Source organism: Talpa occidentalis, unplaced genomic scaffold (genome assembly GCF_014898055.3).
Source record: "Talpa occidentalis isolate TD23 unplaced genomic scaffold, MPIMG_talOcc4v2.1 talOcc4.17, whole genome shotgun sequence".
Classification (NCBI taxonomy): domain Eukaryota; kingdom Metazoa; phylum Chordata; class Mammalia; order Eulipotyphla; family Talpidae; genus Talpa; species Talpa occidentalis.
Window position 1 is genome coordinate 38,150,664 of NW_023601754.1, and position 19,618 is coordinate 38,170,281.

General features: G+C 51.6%; 2 protein-coding genes across 11 annotated transcripts in view; both read left to right on the plus strand.

Annotated features, from left to right (window-relative positions):
* GARRE1 (granule associated Rac and RHOG effector 1) overlaps positions 1-14,545 on the plus strand; it is a 74,241-nt gene extending 59,696 nt beyond the window's left edge. For all 6 annotated transcript variants that reach the window (XM_054697091.1, XM_054697089.1, XM_037516500.2 and 3 more), the window contains 6 exons: positions 836-961; positions 2,058-3,091; positions 5,594-5,759; positions 6,461-6,598; positions 8,599-8,677; positions 9,164-14,545. In XM_054697091.1, the coding sequence (XP_054553066.1) occupies positions 836-961; positions 2,058-3,091; positions 5,594-5,759; positions 6,461-6,598; positions 8,599-8,677; positions 9,164-9,472 (1,852 nt within the window). In that variant the 3' untranslated portion in view covers positions 9,473-14,545. The remainder of the gene's footprint in view (positions 1-835; positions 962-2,057; positions 3,092-5,593; positions 5,760-6,460; positions 6,599-8,598; positions 8,678-9,163) is intronic.
* Positions 14,546-15,910: 1,365 nt separating this feature from the next.
* Positions 15,911-19,618, plus strand: part of GPI (glucose-6-phosphate isomerase) — a 29,208-nt gene continuing 25,500 nt past the window's right edge. Inside the window, exons 1-3 of one of the 5 annotated variants that reach the window (XM_054697092.1) lie at positions 15,911-16,016; positions 17,568-17,659; positions 18,830-19,040. Coding sequence is in view for 2 of the 5 variants with exons in the window: in XM_037516501.2 (XP_037372398.1) it covers positions 17,651-17,659 (9 nt within the window). In the remaining 3 variants the exon portion in view is untranslated. Of the gene's footprint in view, positions 16,017-17,346; positions 17,660-17,684; positions 19,041-19,618 lie in introns of those variants that run through there. The other 4 variants (XM_037516501.2, XM_054697093.1, XM_037516502.2 and 1 more) reach the window with 4 other exon arrangements.

Consider the following 19,618-nt stretch of genomic DNA (forward strand, 5'->3'; position numbering starts at 1 on the left):
GCAGCTGGCAAGATGGCTTTGTTTGCTGAAGAGAATATCACGAGAGAAATGGAGTGATCACGCAAGCTGGGAAGGTGGGAGGGTACTTAGCACCCAGTGCTCCTGTGGAGGGTCGGCCTGTGGCAGGGCGGGCGCATCTTCCACCGTGACAGGAGGACACAGACACAGGTGGATGTGGAGTGGTGGTGGGAAAATGGAGTAGATCACACCTGCTTCCGTGTTTTCGCCATGAAGTGAGACTCGGGATCAGGAGAGGGCATGGATGGCATAACTAGGGAGAGACGGAAAGGGGTGAGCAGCCATCTTGGGAAGAAGAAAATAGATTTATGGTAAAGGCCACGTTTGTCGCTTGCCTGCAATCTGTGGGGAGTTCAGGTGGTAGACTGTGAGGGGTTTCCCCTCCCTTGGCGCTCAGACTCCAGGGTTTCTGGGTACAGGTGTGAAGCGCTAAAGCAGAATGGAGGGGCAGAAAGAGAGGAGAGCATTTGCCAGGGATGAGCTAGTGCCAGACCGCACAGAACGTCAGCAGAGTAGAGAGGAAAGGCAGGACTGGAGCAGGTGCTGGATGGTCAGAAGGAACGGGGCCCCCCAGGAAACAGCCCTTCGCAGAATCCTCTTCCTGCCAGACTCTAGACAGGTAGAGACCCATGGGGACTCAGGCCCTGTTGGTTGCTCCTCATCTTGCAGAGGAGCAGTTTCCAGCATTAGCCCTACCACTCTCGACTTGTTCTTACAGTTACTCAGTTTTCGTTGGGTGAAAAAGGTTTATAAAAGTTGTCGCCTTTTGTACAAAACATGCTTGAAACACCTTTAACATGGCCGGGTTCCTGCCTAGGTGCCTGAAAGAAGACCCCGCTACCATGTCCCTGCTGCAGAGAAGCCTGGACCCCGAGAAGACCTTGGGCCTGGTGGACGTGCTCTATACGGCCGTGCTGGACCTCAGCCGCTGGAGGGCAGGCAGGTCGGTGTCCCCCTGGTCACTGGGATTGGCTGTGCCAGTGGTTGCCATTCAGGGCCACACCCAGGGACAGTGTAGCCGCATGTGATTTCATGTGCTCTCACGTCTCTGATAGTGAGACAGGAAGAGCAAGAATTTTAAAATTTGGAATAAGTTCAGACATTCAGAGAAGTTGCAAGAGAGTACAGAGAATGGCTCTGTGCTCGTTACCCAGTTGGTCAACAGTTTCGCCTGTTGGTTTCATCATTTCAGAGTAAGTCCCATCAAAAGGACTTTAGCCTAACTTATATCCTGTCATGAACTATGAGCAGAGAAATGTTTAGAAAATGTATGTCCTGCATGAGATTTACTTGCAGCTGAAAATAGCTGACGGTTGCAAGATTCTCTCTTTATGAATTATTAACTCTGAAAAACAGGAACCTTAAACATCTAGCCATGTCCCTTCCCCCATTTTGTAACCGAGGAGCACACAGACGCCCCAAACAGTGAAGTGACTTACCCAGGGTCACACCAGCGATCACCTGTCTTGGCATCCGCCCCATGCCCTGTCTCTCTCTAGAACTCTCTTTCATTACTGGAAAAAAGGTGCTCAGAAAACTTTGGAAGCAACCATCTTTTCTTGGCACCTTCTGTGAATAACTTCCAGTGACAGCAGTGCTGAACAGTGTCCCTTGGTCCTGCCCACCCACTCCTCTCTGCTTTGGTTTGTCCATTGTCTCTCTGCTGGATCTGCTGGCTCTTAGTCCCCACGCCCCAGGCACAAAGCTGGCCTCCACCAATTGCATCCCACACACTAGCCCGGCTTGTTCTCCTGGGCTACACAAACTCTTTAGACAGAATCCTGATGTCGTTTTCACAGCTCTGTGTTACATGCTGTAGATTTCTTTATAATAAATCTAGAGAGTAAATGCTGAAATCACACATACTTAAAACTCTTGGGTATTCATTCATATATCTGTAAAAAAAAATGAACCTCATGCTAACCAGACAGAGATGTTTTTCAGTAAAGTTTTTCTTAAATTACAGAGAGCTGTCTCATTGTCCAATTTGTATATTGTTCTGTCCTTTTCTTTTTTTTAATACTTTACTGTTTAAACAGGGAGCAAGCTTTACCCTGCATACAAATCCAGCTTCAAAGGGAGATCTGTGATTTTGGGAATCAGGCTGACCTGCCTTCTGGAAATGGAAACAAATCTTCAGGGGGCCTGCAGAAGACGTTCTCCAAACTGACGTCCCGGTTCACCAAGAAAGCATCGTGTACCACTTCTAGCAGCAGCACAAGCTATTCCATCCCCAGCACCCCTTCCAAAAACATCTTCGTCGCTGGGTGTTCAGAAGAAAAGGCCAAAATGTCTGGTAATATTGACACGAGGCTCCAGAGCATTTTGAACATTGGTAATTTTCCTCGGACTCCAGACCCTTCACAGCCAGCTCAGAGCTCCGGGCATCAGATGGCCAATGGTTTCCTCATGGAGAGGCGTGAGGCTTTCCTGCAAGGGGAAGATGGGAAGGATGAGAAGGGCATGAACTTACCCACTGATCAGGAAATGCAGGAGGTGATTGATTTTCTCTCCGGCTTTAACATGGGCCAGTCACATCAGGGCTCCCCGTTGGTGACGAGGCGTAACTCTGCTGCCACGGCCCTGGTACCTGAGCAGAAGGCGGGGGGCATGCAGCCACAGCAACCACCACTGCCAGTGCCCCCTCCGCCGCGGCCACCCCAGGCTGGGACGCATGCACCTCTGACACCCCAGCCGGGACTGGCACCTCAGCAGCAGTCCCCCAAGCAACAGCAACCCCAGGTCCAGTACTACCAACACCTGCTCCAGCCCATTGGGCCGCAGCAGCCCCCACCCCAGCCTCGGGCCCCCGGGAAATGGAGCCACAGCTCGTCCCAGCAGCCAGCGCAGCCCGTCGGAGCGGGTCTGTCTCCTCTCGGCCAGTGGCCTGGCATGTCTGATCTCAGTTCTGACTTGTACAGCTTGGGGCTGGTGAGCAGCTACATGGATAATGTGATGTCGGAGGTTTTGGGCCAGAAGCCACAGGGACCTAGAAATAACACTTGGCCAAACCGTGACCAAAGCGATGGAGTCTTCGGAATGTTGGGAGAGATTCTGCCCTTTGATCCTGCAGGTACGTGAGCCCCCCAATTTGGCGTTTTTAATAGAAATGGCGTCCCTGAGTACTTCGCAGGGCCTGTATGCCACAGCTTGCTTCTGAGGAGAAATGGCTTAATTCCCTTTTAAAGTCCCTTTCTCACCGCCTCATGGCAAGTATGGGGCAGATCCCCCAAAGGTCGGAAGTAGTGGGGAGAAGAAGGCTGAGAACTTAAGTGTAAGTATATTCTCGCAATTTACAGAGGACAGGACTGCGACCGAAAGAAGTCACATGGGTCACTGAAAGTCCCATATGTCAAGCTGGCTCCAGTCTTCCTATCCCAGCCGTCTCGTTCGTGGGAGCCACAGCGACTGGCCCTTTCTTGGGTCTCTCTTGCTGATTAGATAACCTGTTCTTGTGATTCTTTTTCCCTAAGCTCTAGAACCTATGAAAGGCGGTAGCCTACCCTTCTGCTTTCTTCAAGTAGAGTTTCTCCTGGCCTAGACAGTATGAAAATACCACCTGCATTACCTTCAGAACTAGAAATTAATTTCTGATAATCATAATACATGTAAAATATCACACGCGCACACACAAGCACATGCACACCCCTCTATATTGGGTATAATTCTTGAGGAAGAATTCATTAAGAATAAAAAGAGGGGCCTCCCCTGGTGGCGCAGTGGTTGAGTGCTGGGCTGCGAAGCTGCCCGCAGCCTCTGCAGTGCTGGTTCGATCCCCGGCCACCGGCGAGGGTCCCACATGGCGCGACAGACCTCTCCTGCTGCGCCCACTGCTACACTCAGCAGTGCATTTCGTCAGTCTGCCTGTTCCCCTCTCTGGCTCTGGTGAATTCTCTCGCCCACCCATGCTTCTGACTGTACCCAGTGCTTGTATAAATAAATAAATAAATCTTAAAAAAAAAATAAAGAGGCAAATTATAGTGCATGTCACTTGTGATACATACAGGAAAATCTAGCAGTGTATGAAGAGAGAGGCATCTGTTAGTAAACCCAGTATTTCAGGGTGTGTAAGAACCTCTACTACTGTACAGGGACCCATCATGTCAGCCAGTTAGTGAGAAATACTCTTAAAACAATAGATATTGTAAAGGCACATGGTAAAAGACACCAGCTGTAGTTAAAAAATAAAACTGGGCCTCCCTGGTGGCACAAGGGGTTAAGCACCGCACTATGAAGCAATCCGCAGCCTCTGCAGCACAAGTTTGATCCCTGGTGGGCCAGGGAGCAACCCACATGGTGCGGCAGACCTCTCCTGTCTCGCCCGCTGCTCCCCTCAGCAGTGTGTTTCTGTCAGTCTGCCTGTTCTGTTCCTCACTCTGTCTCTGGTGATTCTTCTCTCCCCCAACACCTCTGGCCTGCACCCTAGTTCTTGTATGCATAAATAAATAAATCTTTTAAAAAAATAAATCAGTGGGGCCGAGCCACTTGAGAGGGCGTGGCAGGGTTCACGTTTTCTGTATTCAACAGTCTGTCCGTTTTGAGAACAGTCATGTAATTGCATTGAGTTTGGCAGAAATTTGCCATCTTTGTTTTTTTTTGAGACCTGGGTAACCTTTATGTCTTTCATCTACTAATCCTACTAGCCCTTTTGCTGGGTTCCTTTCTGACTTTCGAATCCTTGACACAGCATCGGCATCAGGTCTGTATAGCCCTTTGCACAAATTCAGGACGGGCACTCCTCTGGACAGGGGAATTAGAGAGGGCACCTTCTTGGGTGGGGAGGTGGGGGCATCAGTTAGAACAGAGCACCCCCTCTGCACATGGGGTCGTGGCAGCACCCTAAGAACAAGCTAATGGATTGTGCCCTAATCTCTTTCCTGATTCAAAGCAGAAAACACACTGCAGTCATATTTGGTTAGTGACCCATAGATATTTTCCTACTGTGTCTTTTCGTTTGACTTTCTCTAAACACTTTCTGTGCTATTTTTCTCCCTCTTCTTCTGCCCTACACATCCTTAGTCAGCTCTGTCCAGGAAGTTTCCAGCCATGCATTCTGAAATTTCATCTTGTCCTTTGATACTCTGTATCTTCAGACTGAATGAACAGGTCTGCTGTCCACCACCCAGGAAAATGCTGGATCAGAGCAGGGGGACCCACGTGAGCATGTATTCTCCATCGGGCCGACCCGGGTGCTTCCCTATAATTTTCAGGTTACATTTGGCTGAGCATCATCTGATTTTCTGTCTTTAAGTACATAACAGTAGACGATGGACATTTTTAAAGTAATATTTGCCTTTAAATTTTCGTCACGGATAAAGCACACCTTTCGTTTTTTCTTTCACATTCAGTGGGCCTCTGTGCTAGGCAATAACCCTCTGAGACTGACAGTCTCTGCACACACTCACCCCTGCTCCAGAGCTGGGTGCTGAAAGCTGTCCGCGGCCAGCCCGGGGCCACCGCCTGGCGGCTCCTTCCCACTGTCCATATGTGCATGACTGGCGCATCCTCAGAAGATGGGGAAGGAAACAAGAGGCCAGTTTGGCCCCAACCCCTGTTTGTCCCTTTGTCTTAACAGTGGGATCAGACCCAGAGTTTGCACGCTATGTGGCGGGCGTGAGCCAGGCAATGCAGCAGAAGCGACACGTCCCACATGGGCGCCGCCCAGGCAACCCCCGGGGCAACTGGCCCCCCATGGACGATACCCATCGCACCTGGCCTTTCCCAGAGTTCTTTTCAGAAGGGTGAGTGCTGGGTGTGGCAGGGGCCGAATTTGTGGCCTGGATGTCCCCCATGATTTTTGTCAGTCTTGCTGGGCAAGTCCGTTTCCCCAAATGAGAGGGGTTACATGTCATGTCAGATCTTCAGGGAGTTAGAGTGTTATGACTGTAGGACACCAGGTGGCATGATGTGTCCTGTGAGCTCACCAGTGGTGTAAAGTGATGACTGTCAGCCAGATACTTCCACGGCTCCTATTGAGGGAGTTTGTGAGGTGATTATGTGTTTGACATGGTCCTTGTGCTAGAATGAGCCTGACTGTGAAATCCACAAGATCTATGGTTTGCGTCCTCGGAGCCCACGCTAAGCAGAGGTGTGTGGTTCGGACCCAGTGGCTGAGAGGATTGTGGATCATGATGATGATGATGATGATGGGATGCAGTTTTCACATCTCTTAACTGCTGCCTGGTTAATAAAGTCAATTTCATCTACCTAGCACACGCTTCTCAGAAGAGTAACGCAAAGCGATGAATGAATGTCTATCACTTTTGAAATAAGAGGAAGGGAGAAAATCTTTGGGGGAGAGAGACGAGACCAGTGTTCGGTTGTGAGGCGAGTGCAGAGCCAAGGCTGTTCTTTAGGGTGTGGGTGGGGGCAGGCTGGGCTGCCCCTTCAGAGTGCGGGCTCTCATGGGCAGCAGGGCTCAGTGTCTCTCTCTGACTTCCAGGGATGGCCTGCACAGCGGCTGGTCGGGCGCTCAGGGAGACTCAGCCAGCTCGAGTGATGAGACGTCTTCTGCCAACGGGGACAGCTTGTTCTCCATGTTTTCAGGGCCTGACCTCGTTGCTGCTGTTAAACAGAGAAGGTATGAGGAGATTTCAAAACCACATGAAAGAGAGGGGGCCCTTGAGTATGACCTACCGCTTATTCCTCTAGAAAGCTCAGGAGCCCGTTGCTCCCTGTCGGCCTCGTGTGAGAGAAGCCAGGGACCCCTTCGAGCACTGTCTCGCTGAGGCTTGTGGGCGGCCGGCCGGCAGGCTCGGAGCTGACTTAATACTGTGTTGATGCAGTCTCATGCGGTGGCAAACCAGAAATCCCAGTGAGGAGGCAAGGGAGGGTCCTGGAGACAGGGCGCAGGAGGCTGTGCCTTCCAGAAGGGAGCCTTCTGTGGGACAGACAAGGCCGGGGCAGCCGTGTTCTGATCAGAACTCACCAACAGGCTTTGCAACTCCAGACCTTCACTTTTCTTTGTCAAAGGTGGAACAGAGGAACTGGAAAAAATGAGTAATAGAGTACCCTCAGATTTGGTTTTCAGGAGTAGTCACAAAAATCAAAATGGGCCCTGAAATAAGAGAAGAACTTGGCTGGGAAGAAGAGGAGAAACTGCCATGGCCCCGGGGAGGTAGAGTCCAGGGGCAGCGAAATGTAGGGTGCAGGCAGGAGCTGCCGTGCTGCCCAGGCGTCAGAAGTCAGGCTGTGAAGCAGACAGGGAGGCCAGGTGACGCAGCTCGTGTGTGACAGGGTCGGCCTCCGTGGGAGGAGCGGTGGGGAGCCAGGTTGATGAGGGCGGGTGGTGCCCGAGTCAAGATGCAGAGCAGTAATGGGGGTGATGACGGCTCACACACGCAGTGGGGCTGAGCGCTCACACCCTCTCCCTCAGCGCTCACACCCCCGCGTGGGTCAGCTGGGGCCCCCATGGCGGAGTTCCACAGGCTCGGCGACTTCAGCCACAGACATTTTCTCGTCGTTCTGGAGGCCAGAAGTCGGAGAGCAAGGTGTGGGCAGGTTGAGATCTTCTGGCCTCTTCTCCCCGTATCCTCGCCTGGTCTCCCTTTTTTCTGGTTTCTCTTCTTATGAGGACACCAGTGTATTGGCTCGAGCCCACCTGATGACTGCATTTCATCTTAGTTAGTGCCGTCAAACCCCTTATTTTAGGTGCGGTCTCACATTCTGACCTTAAGGGAGTTAGGGCTTCGGCATACGAACTTTAGGGGGAGGGGACACCCTATGATGGGAGTGCTGTTTTCCCCCCAATTCACAGGTGAGGAAAGTGAGGCTCCAAGAAGCTCACCTCGCTCATCCGTTGGCACTAGCCCTGCCCCAGCACTGGGGCCAGAGCAGCAAACAAAGCACAGTCAAGGGAGTCACATTCTCTCCAGGAAGGCAGATTAAAAAAAACTCAGACTGACAGCGGGTCAAGTGCTCCGGGGAGACCCCAAGCTGGGGGACAGGTGTTCTCAGAAGGTAGTGAGGGGCCCCTGGAGAGAAGAAAGCCTGGGGAGGACTGGGCCGTGGGCCGAGAGAGAACCGAGAAGTGTGAGGGTTTGGCCTGAGTGTCTGTGTGAAAGGGGTGCCGCGAACCGAGGCGGGGAGGGCCACAGAAGCAGAGTTGAGCGAGGGATGGAGTTTACGTTTCCTGTGTAGACTCGCCAGTCCCCTGTGGCCCCCATGGCGCTTTCGTCTACTGGCAGGAGCGCGGCTGCCTCCCTCACCTGGCGCTCAGCCTGCTGCCTCCTCCTGCTTTTCGTTCAGCATCGTAACACACATTTTTTCAAGTTAGTAGTAAAATGAACAACCTTTTGTTTCGAGGTCACATATGCCCAGTGCAGGGAACAGTCAGCATCTGTTGCATAATTAATAAAAGCCAGAGGTGGACTCAGCAGCTGAAATAGCCAGTGTCTGTCTTCACCTGCACCCCACTCCAGCCCTGTGATGACTTGTGGGGATGCACCATTCAGTGCTGATTCTCTAGCATGCCATGAAGCGGAGGCCTCCCCACCTAGGACCAGTGCCCCGAGTTGCTGAGTGGCTGGGGTGCCTGTGGGAGGAGGCCGGGCTATTACCCTGAGCTCTCGGTTCTTTCAGGAAGCACAGCAGTGGCGAGCAGGAGACCAGCATGCTGCCCTCACCTCCTCTTCTCACCACGGTGGAGGACATGAACCAGGTATGGTGTTGCAAGCTGTGCTCCCGCCGAGGAGGGCTTGCCTCTGGGCTGCAGGCCACAGGCCGTGTTCCGAAGCTTACGTTTTAAGAGGGCCTCAAGGCAATGGGGCATGGAGGGTCTTTGTCTTTTACTTTTTCCTGACGATTCTGCTGCTTCGGCCACGTGTAGAGGAAGCTCAGGGACTGGGCTGCCTAAGCTGACCGCCACCCTCAGGTGTGCGGATAGAAACTGAAATGAATCCAGTAGAAACAGAAATTCTAGCCCTCGCTTGCACTCAACCACGTGAGGCCAGCAGCTCTGCCTTGGGCGGCACAGCCATGGAACATTTTTGTCATTGCAAGAAGTGCTGTTCAGTGTTGCCCCAGGGCTGTGGGGAGCAGTGGGGTGCCCTGTCTCCTAGGTGGGAGTAAGACCCAGCGATCTGGGGAGGTGGGAAAAATGAAAAATGGCCAGAAATGCCATTAAGAACCCTCTTCTGTCTCTCAGGATAACAAAACCAAAACGTGGCCACCCAAAGCACCCTGGCAACACCCTTCCCCGCTGCCCAGCACACTGCCCAGCCCAAGTGCACCCCTCTACGCAGTCTCCAGTCCCGGCAGCCAGTGGAACGACACCATGCAGATGCTGCAGTCCCCGGTGTGGGCTGCCACCAGTGACTGCAGCGCCGCCTCCTTCTCCTACGTGCAGACCCCGCCGCAGCCCCCACCCCCCTCAGCACACAAGGCAGCACCCAAGGGCTTCAAGGCCTTCCCTGGGAAGGCCGAGCGCAGGCCGGCTTACTTGCCCCAGTACTGACCCAGGGCCAGCCTGCCTGCCCAAGGCTGCTGGGGCCAGTGTCTCCACTCCAGAGCTGACTAGCTGACACCAGCCCCCCAGAGGACCAGTGCACCCCTGTCCCAGGCAGGGATCCTTGGGGATGGGGGTGGTTGGCAGCTCCAAGCCTTTAAGGCCTGGCTTCTCAAACTTTGGAGGCATCAGACCCCTGGGTAACCAGCTGAAGACAGGTCTCTGACCCTCCTCAGGAATGCTGGGGGATCTTTGAACTTAACAAGCACCTCCGGTGATTCTGATGCAGGTGGACCACAGGCCACACTTAGAAACACAGCTCTCAAGTTTGTAGTCCTACTGTGTGCGTTAGGAAGGCATCAGGCCTGAAGGCTGAGAGCAAAACTGACCATTCTTCTGAAACCCTCTCCCACCCCTTAACACATTGAGTGATGACCATACCAATCACTGTCTTTTATAGCTATTTTTCATATAGGTTTTTGTTAAAACATCTCCTGCCTAAAAATGCATCGACTATTTTAAGAAAACAAACACAGTGGCTGGAGGTTTGTTCAACACTATCTTTATTTAAGCTTATACAAATTGGGCCAAGTATAAAATATTTGTGATCAGAGGCAATCACCTGGGTTTTCTGTGGGTGGGCAACCTGTCGCCACTTCAGCAGCACGCAGGGGTGCGACCTTTACCAGATTCATATATGCAGAATCGTAAAAGTGATGTCGGAGACAAATTCCTGGTGGTGCGTGGAGCTGAGCCAGCTGGCGCTGTCGTGTGTGGGATCGAGTCGCACCAGCCGCCTCGGTCCTTCCACACGACCTCAAAACACACAGTGCAGTCACAGGGCTGCCCAGTGGCACCTGTGCTTGAAATTGCAGTGACATTTGTGAGCTGGCTCAGGACAAACTGATGAAGGTGTAGATAGGAATTAAAGTCTGTAGAAAACAGAAAACCACCTCATTTTCAGTTACACGTGCCATTAAGTAGATAACACCCTGTGGATTTCAGAATATGTCCAGCCAGGATGGATCCAGAAGAATTGAATGGTGCTTAAATTGAGAAATAAATATATCTATATAGACTAGACATATCCCACTGTATATTAATTGAGGTTACAGAAGTTCTTTATATAAAACTTATTTAAATTTTTCATATTTCATCTTTGAAAAAGTCTAATTGAGAAAAAAAATCCATAATATTTTCTGGTATGAAAGTTTGACAGTATTAATATTTTTTTTATATTTTCGTAAACCATTAAACCATTTTAATATATGTTAACTACTAATAAATGGTTTATTCTTATTAACTCCACATAAGCTTTTCCAGCAGAGATTGTAATAACACATTTATGTTCTCATTTTTCTACGGATATAAGTAAATTTATATTTAAAAAATACCAAAAAGAAGATATATATATGTACGTATACACACTAATGATAGCGGACCCTTAGGGTGTCTGAGCCCAGCCATCTGAATTCTTAGTACTGTGTCGCCAGGCTGTCGCCGGGCCTCGGGTGTTGTCTTCGTGCTGTGTGGGGATGCCATTGCTGCCTGTACTTCTGATCCTGTCACCATGGGTTCTAAACATTCGCCTCACCATGTTTACAGAGAACTATTTTGTACATAGACTTTTCCAGGCACGTGCTTTGCACCGACCCTGCGTGGCTCGTCTGTGTTAGCTGTCACAGTGTGTGCACTAACCTCTGTTGATGTTGTTTGTGGCTGTTTTCCTTGTAAGATAGTTTTCTATTTCCTTCAGAAACGTGTCCACAGTACCCTGTATTTCCAGTTTTATTATACTGAAGTACTCTTGTTTTCATCGTGCCTCCCCAAAGACCTCATACTGGACAGAGGTCCGTCCTTGATGCCCCAGCACAGGTGACACCAACATTGTTATTGTCACTTTCTAGTCTGTTTTTCTCCATTAAGACATTTTGTAATTGCATCTCCCTGGGCTGTGAGACCGTGTGAAGCTGTTTGTGTGGTCTCTTTGTAGGTGCTGTGTTCTCGGCACCGCCTCGCTCTGAACACTGGTGATTCCAGGTGCTGCGCTCGGCAGAGGGGTCTTGCCAAAGCGCATGTGTGTGCGTGTGTGCGTCCTTTGCATGACCGAGCTTGGTGGCCTTGCTCGGGCATTAGCAGGACATCGTGAGAATAGTTACGCTTCCAAACTGGAACTCTACATTTTGTATCTTACTTTTAAAGCTCCTATAAGTAAAATAACTATTGGCTTTATTAAAAGTATACATTTAATAATATTTTGTATCTCTGTTTAAAATGAGCTACCACAGATACGCCTCAGAAGCCCTGCCTGATTCATTCCTTTGAAAAACATGGGCCTCCCCGGTGGCGCAGTGGTTGAGCGCTGGGTTGCGAATCTGCCCGCGGCCTCTGCTGCGCCGGTTCGATCCCCGGCTGCTCCCTGGCCACCGGAGGAGGGTCCCACATGGCGCGCAGACCTCTCCTGCTGCCCGCTGTTCCCCTCAGCAGTGTACTTCGGTCCTTCTGCCTGCTCTGCTCCCCGCTCTGGCTCTGGTGAATTCTCTCACCTCCTGTGCTTCTGACTGTACCCAGGGCATCATGTATAAACAAAACAAACAAACAAACAAATAAATAAATAAAATAAACATGCCTCTATAAAAAAAAAAAAAAGAAAAAAAAAAAAGAAAAACAACCCAAGTTAATTTCCAGGCCAGCCCATCATCTGCCAATTCTGAGCCACTGCAAAGGGGAGGACCACCTTGGGGTGTCAGGAGGAGCTGGGATGGGTGGGCAGGCAGCAGAATCACCTAGCACACCTCCCCTGCTGGCTCCTGAGAGCCAGAGCTGGGGGAGGGCTCAGAGTGGAGCCAGTATGGTGGGGAGGGGCCCACCTAGGAGGATGTGAGATCTCCCCTAGGTTGAGGTCCGCCGGCACCCATATTCCAGCAGCCATGGGCACGGCAAGCTGCCCAGGCCGTCTCTCCAAGAAGCTGATGTAGGGATGAGCTTTCCCCCTAACTCCACCAAGGAGCCAGAGACAAGAAAAACTAGCCTTGCTGGATGACGCCGTCCTACTGAGCAGAAGGAAAGGCTGTACAGTGGGAAGCGTGGAGGGAGGGTGGTCATTTCCGCTGGTCCTCAGCAAGGTAGGCCTATGTTGGAACTTTTTTTTTCCCCATATACATAGGCAAATAGCCTTTGAGCTTTAACATACCTGTATAAACCCCACGCAGGTGCCTCCCTGCTGAGATGCCCAGAGGGCGAGCATGGGCACCAAGTCCCTGAGCCTCAGTACACCTCAGGACAGGCTACTTTAGAAACAGCCCTGTAGGGGGAGGGAGCTAAGGAATACACTAGAAGAGCCTATTTTTAAAAAATTAGAGACCTGTGCTGAGGGTAGAGGGGGGGAAATATTAAATAGAAAAACACCTTTTATTCAGGTATGCTCCTGTTTCCCATGAGTAGCCCACCCAAGTGCTGCTCACTGACTGAGTCACAGAGCAGTAGTGACAGAAGAGTCTACCACCTGGCTACAGGGATGAAAGTGGAACACAGGTTGGACTGGAGCTCCATGGGCTCCTTGGCCCAGCTGAGGTCCTTGTGAGGCTCCTTTCCCACCTGGGGGCTCTTGGGAGGAGTGTCCGGCTCTGGGAATACAGATGAAAGGCCACACACCAACCAAGTGGGAGAGGTTGGGAGGGGACGGCCCTCCATGCACTGTCTCCCCCGTGACCTGCTTCCACATCAAGAGACAAAATAAACCCACTAGCCAGCTCCTCGGCGGCCAAAAAGCCATGTGCACAGACATCAGGACGGTGATCCTGCACGGGCACGTGGGAGTCTGGGGAGCCTCTGGGCAGGCTCTTCAAAGCAATGCACACAGCTGACCTTACAATGTCATGGGGTATGCTGCTGGGCCCAGGCCTCTGCATGTCTGTGAGGGTGTCACCAGACAAGAGAACAGTCCCAGCCTCCCCACAGCATGCGGATAAGCTTGCAACATACCAGTCACTGTCCCTCCTCCACTCGCTGGGAATCAGTGGAGTGAGGGGTCCCGCTCCCAAGCCCCAGAAAGGGCTCTTGAGACCCTCTGGTTAAGATTGCAAAGAGGACCCCACAGACACCAGGAAGGGCAGGAAAGAGTCAGGATTTACTGATTAGCACAAGAGCAAGAAAGATTGCTCTGGGAGGCTCTCTGAGCATGAGAGACTGGGAGGGCTAGGGCTAGGGGCCTAGAGCTTGAGGACTAAGGTATTAAACTTTTTTGGCTGAGAAAGCAAGTGAGTGGACATGGCTAAAGTCCAGATATTGTGGCTGGCTGAAGACACCCATCAGCTGCAGCTTGGGGGTCATGCAGGGCCTGAGGCATCACCATCTGCAAGGTGCATTTCACAGAGGCTGTGTGCCCCAGCTCCAGCTGACTTGGTGGGGTCTCACGGTCTGTGACTTATCTTGTTACAGGGCAGGAGAGGGGCCCCCCAGGCCCCCCAAACCTGTCTGCTGTAAATAGGTTCTGCCATCTGCTGCATCAACACAAAACATACGAGACTTTAATGGGAAGGAACTTTAATACAATTAGGAAATAATACAGGAAAGGCAAAGAATCTAGTTTCTAAATCAAGTACCCAAAGTTACCTGTCACCTCGTGGGTAAAAGTCCATCCAAATGGGACCAGCCCAGAGCAAGACCTCAAAGCCTGCCACAGTCTAAAGCATCTTCCAGAGGGGACCCACGGAAAAGGTTCAGAAACAACCAGACAAGTCAGGAGGAAAAAGAACAAAATCAAAAGCAAGACAAAAACCGCCACTGTCACCTCCCCCCGGGTCTCACCCACATGTCACCCAGTCCACGACCCAAAGACAAGCGCAGTTTCTTCACGTGTCTCTAGGCTCCATGCGCCTCCTCCAGGTTTCCTTCTGGCTCCATCCTGCTTCCTTCCTTCCTCAGTCTCCTCTGCAGCTTCTTCTCTCCCTGCTCATCTCCACCCTCCCTTGGGTGGGGCAGGGAACCTGGAACCTCCCCCTTTCCTGGGGACCACCCTGTTACAGTCTGAGTCCTTAACTGCCCCCTTTTCCCACAGTAGCCAACTTGCTATGTAGAGATAGCTCAGAAATGGTTAAAAGAAAAAAAAAAAAAAGAAAAAAAAATTATGGCAGCAGGTGTCTGGGTCTAGAGTCATCAAGTTTTTAATTTCTCGTTTACCAGCCTGTGGGGACAGTAAAATTCAAAACTTTTTGTCCTTGATTGCTCTCTTGTCCCTGTTTCTGTCCCAGGACCCTTCTTGTCTTGAGGGGACTGGAGTGACTTACTTGAGACTGAATGGGAAATGTGGTTCCAGGTGAGGAGAAAGCATTCTTTCAGGAGTGTCATGTTCATTTCAAAACTTACTAAGGTCACCTAGAAGCAGGGCCCTTGTTAGGAATCAGGGATGCAAAGAAGATGCAGTCTCTGCCCTTTAAATTGTCTTAAAATTTGGGAGAGACAACCCCACCTCCCCCATCCTTGGTAAGCTGTACCACCAATCCAACGCTTCAGCTCTTCTGGAAGAAATCCTAGCGTGTCCTCATTCAGTTACTAGGCAAGCCCTAAAAGTGTGTCTCCAAGCACATTTGAATTCCCCCACGCCCTTATATTTGCATTGTCATCTACCTGGTCCTCGCTGGGGCCTGGGGGGAGGGGAGGGGAGGGAGATTCCCAGACACTGCTGCTGCCTTCCCCTCACCTCATGGGTCAGTTGCCCGCAGGTGCTCCCCAGGACATCAGACATCAGTTCTCCTGGCAGAGCCCTGCCTCTGTCCCACTTTGTTGATTGCACGTTAGCACCCCCTTGCAATCGTGAACTCTGCATTTGTTCCTTGCACTAGGAAGACGGCCCTTCATGGACCACAAGGCCAGGGCGCAGAAAGCGTAAAGCCACTCGAAATAAACCAGAAAAAAAAAAGGCGTTGCCGGGCAAGTTGTTATTAAGCAAATTCTAATAAAGAGGAAAAAGAAACCCTAGACTTAAAATCTGCTCTCGGATCGGATTAAAATAATAATACACGATCAGGGGCTGACCCCAGGAGCTGTGGGTAGGACTGCAGCCCTTTAGTAAGCATAGACTTTTCTATTCTCGTGGAAACACACGCCTGTGTGCGGCGTGGAAGCTTTTTTTTTTTTTAAAGAACTAGTGGATTCACGGGGGAAATGTGGGGGCGACAACCCGAAGACACCTCAGGACCGCGCAGGCGTAGACGAATTCCGCGGACGCGTCCCCGGGCCCCGTCCCGGCCCAGCCCCGCCCCCTCGCCTGCGCATGCGCACATCCGCCCACACCCGGGAGTGCGCACCTGCGCGCGCACGGCCATTCCCGACGTGCGGACTGGGCTGTCCACCAGTCCCTCTCTGCGCATGCCCCTCCCGATCCCGCGCGGGCACGGGGGCGAGCGCGTGCCGCGCCCATCCCGACGTGCGCATGCGTGCGCACCGCCCTCAGGAGAAGGGAGCGCTGCGCGGCCGGCTCCGGTAGCTCCGCGGCGTTTCAGGAGGCGCGGTTCCCTACCCCCGGCCTGGTCACGGTGACTCAGCATCCCCGGTGAGCGCCCCTCCCCTGACAGCTCATCCACCGGCAGGAGGGATCGCCTGGCGCCCGCCTCCCCTCCCGCTCCTTCAGCTCTGGCCCGGAACTGCCGCCTGACCTCCGCCCCCCACGCGCCGCGCCCGGCCCCCCGACCCTTACCGCGGTGACCCCCCCGTCTCCAGACCCGCCTGGCAGCCTTCCCGCGGCCTCGAAGCAAGGCCTGACTTACCTGGATGCCCAGGCCACAGTTTCCCCATTTGTAGAACGGGGCTTTTGCTTGGAACTGTGCCCCGCACAGGCTCAGTTAGTTTCACAGATACTCAGTAGAAGCCAATTGATTTCTCAAGGCGGCCTCCACCGGTGGTGGAGGAGGGTCTTGCGCTCGCTCAGCCAAGTTTTCTTTCCGTTCTGGTTAGTCAGATCCTGGTGTGAGTGCACATAACCCTGCGAGCTTCCCTGCTCCCGCCCCGACCACGCCCCCCCCCCCCCCAAATCCGGGGTTCTGAGTCCTTGCTCTGCTGCTTGCAGACAGGCTTGGCACATCTTGTGGAGGCGATGGTGGTGATGAAGCAGAAAACAGGCTCTCACTTTTTTCAGAATAAAAGATGACCTTACATTAATATTTACCAAGTTACAGATCCCGCTCCACTCCCCAAGATTCTATCGGAGGTGCCACCCTGACAACCCAGAGACTGATTACCCTCTCTCACACCGCACCTTTCCTGGTGGCTTTCTCCCTACAGATCCTTGGGTCGGGCCCAGTGGGACCAATGTGAACGAGGTGGTTGAATTTTCACACCTCTTGCCTTTGTGCATGTCCTGCCCTTTCCACTTGAGGTGCCATTCTTAGCCATCTCCACTTGCAAAATTCTACCCTGTTAATGGGAATCGATATCATAGAGGTGTGTCTGATTGATGGTAAAGCAGAGCAGGGGTGATGGGAGGGGTGAATGGGGCTGCCTGCTCCCCCACTGTCCCTGTATTTTTTTTTCCCTGAGACTAAAGAGCCAGGTAGCACTGGGCGGTGACTGACAAATCTGCTCTGAAATCCAGCAAACGTGGGCTGATTGTCTCGGTGGTAGCAGAGTGGCTGTCCTGGATTTCTTTTTTTTTTTTTTTAAGATTTATTTATTTATGCATACAAGAACTAGGGTACAGGCCAGAGGTGTAGAGGGTGAGAGGATACACCAGAGACAGTGGGGAACAGAACAAGTGGATTGACTGAGATGCACTGCTGAGGGGAGCAGTGGGGCGAGTCCGGAGAGGTCTGCTGTGCCAAATGGGTCAGCTACCTGGCTGGGGATTGAAATCATGCTGCAAAGGGTTAAGCAGAGCTTCACAATGCTGTGCTTAACCCTTTGCGCTACCAGGGAGGCCCTGTCCTGGATTTCTTAACCTTAAATGAGGAGGCCAACAGGCTACCCCTGATAGGGCTGCTATGAGGGTTACATAGGAGAGAATTTAACACAGCTCACAGAGAGGTAACTGGCCAGTCGTAAACCACGTTATTAAATTAATAATGAGCTTCTTATGTTCTACAACTTTTTGTAACTTTTTCCCTCCTAGCTGCTGTGACTTATGGCCCTCTAGATAGGAAACTAGTTTCTGCCAATAAAGAAATTTATGTAATTCTGACAGTTCAAGGTGCAATGTTAAAGGTAAGATATTATGGGAATGTCTGGGAGATCTGGTATAGTTGAAGCTGCTGGGAATCGCAGATGCCAGGCTGCTGGAAATGTACTTTACAGACTGTCAAAAAGAAGCTGAAACTTTCAAAAAGGCAGTCAGCAGCAGCCTTACCTCCTGCCTCTTCTCTGATACCTAAAATCGTTCCTATGGGTTTGGTTGGATTGAGAAATGAATGTGGACAGTGGGAAGATAAGCACCCATAAAACTTTTGGACAGACCTGGAGTTGTAAATGACAGCTGAGCTCAGACAGCATCAACACCAAGGAAAGTCAGACACCTGTGTCAGCTGCAGACAGGCCCCAGGAACGTGGGCCCCGCTTTGAGGGGGTCACTGAGGCCGGCTCCTTAATACAATAAAAAAGCTGAGACTCTCCCCTGTTGGCACCTGAGTCCCAAAAAAGGATCATTTGATTGGCTTAGGTTGCATACTTGTCTGATACTATTAGGGAGGTAGTGCATGGAACAGGAAAGTGAGGGGTGGTGGTTTTAGACAAAGACCACAGACATCTGCCACGATCTGACTACCCCTCTGACTACTAGAAACAGGGAATTGGTGCCTTCTTTGGGGCTAGAGTCACATGAGAAACCATAGGGCAAGGGAATGATGGGACAGTGGCTACTCAGAATGGACTTCCTGTTGGATTTAGGGGTGCAAGTGCTGTTCTGGGCAGGCAAGAAACTGGCTTGGGATGGGAGGCTCTGGACTGAGTGATTCTCACGAGCTCCAGTAAAACAGCATGTTGGGGTGGTGCTGGGTGTGGGAAGCTCAGTGAAATCTCAAAGTTGACAGTTGATCCAAAACCCCTCCGGGTACACAGGGCCCTGAGAACAGGGTTGTGCCCTAGCGACCACTGCTGTTTTCAGACTTCAGCTCATCCCTATTTTTCATCTTCATTTTTAGGACCCAGGGTCATTCTGGGCAGGGAGAGCAAAAGCATTTGCAGAGGCCAGAGGTGGCAGTGACCGCATGGAGCTGGGAGGAGGGCTGGAGGAAGGCCTAGACTTGGGACAGGACCGGACACACTCCCTAGCTGGCTGGCCTCCGGGGGAACGGGGCGTGGAGCAGCTCAATTTGAATCCCCGGTTCTGGTTCTTGGACCGCTTCCCCTCTGACAACATTCACTCCCTCTCATCCACAGAGTCTCATCAGAGTCGCTACTCATTGATGACTCCAGGTTTCTCCACCTTGAACCTTCTCTCCCCGGCATTCTAGACACAATACACAATCAAAACCTCCACTTAGACATCTAGTAGGTTTTGAAAAATAACACATCCAAAAAATGAGATCATGATCTTCCCCTATTGCATCTCTCCAGGATGTACTGACAATTCAATTTTCCAGGAACTCAGGTATAAAACTGGAAGTCAGTTGTGACTGTTCTCTCACACCAGAAAATTGTCAATTCTTTTTTTCTTTTCTTTTTTTTAAAATTTATTTATGTGTACAAGACTGGGATGCAGGCCAGAGATGCAGGGGGTGAGAGGATTCACCAGAGACAGAGTGGGGAGCAGAACAGGCAGATTGACTGAAATACACTGCTGAGGGGAGCAGCGGGCAAGACAGGCGAGGTCTGCTGCGCCATGTGGATAGCTCCCTGGCCAGCTGGGAATCCAACTTTGCAGCAGTGGCTGTGGAGAGCTTCATAGGTTGCATCTTAACCCCTTGTGCCACCAGGGGGGCCCCTCCTTTCCTCTTTTATCTCATCTGCTATCACTCCCTCGTTCACTCCACCCCAGCCACACTTGCTTCCTTCTGCTTCTGTAGCATCTAACCTTGCTCAGAAATTCTGCAGTGGATCTTCCCTTGACCTGAGCACTTTGCCCCAGGTAGCCCACTGGCTAGCTTCCTGGCCTACTTCTGGCTTTGGCTCAAAGGTCACCTCCTTAGTAAGCTGACCTATTCAGAATTGCAGGCCCTAATCCCAGCG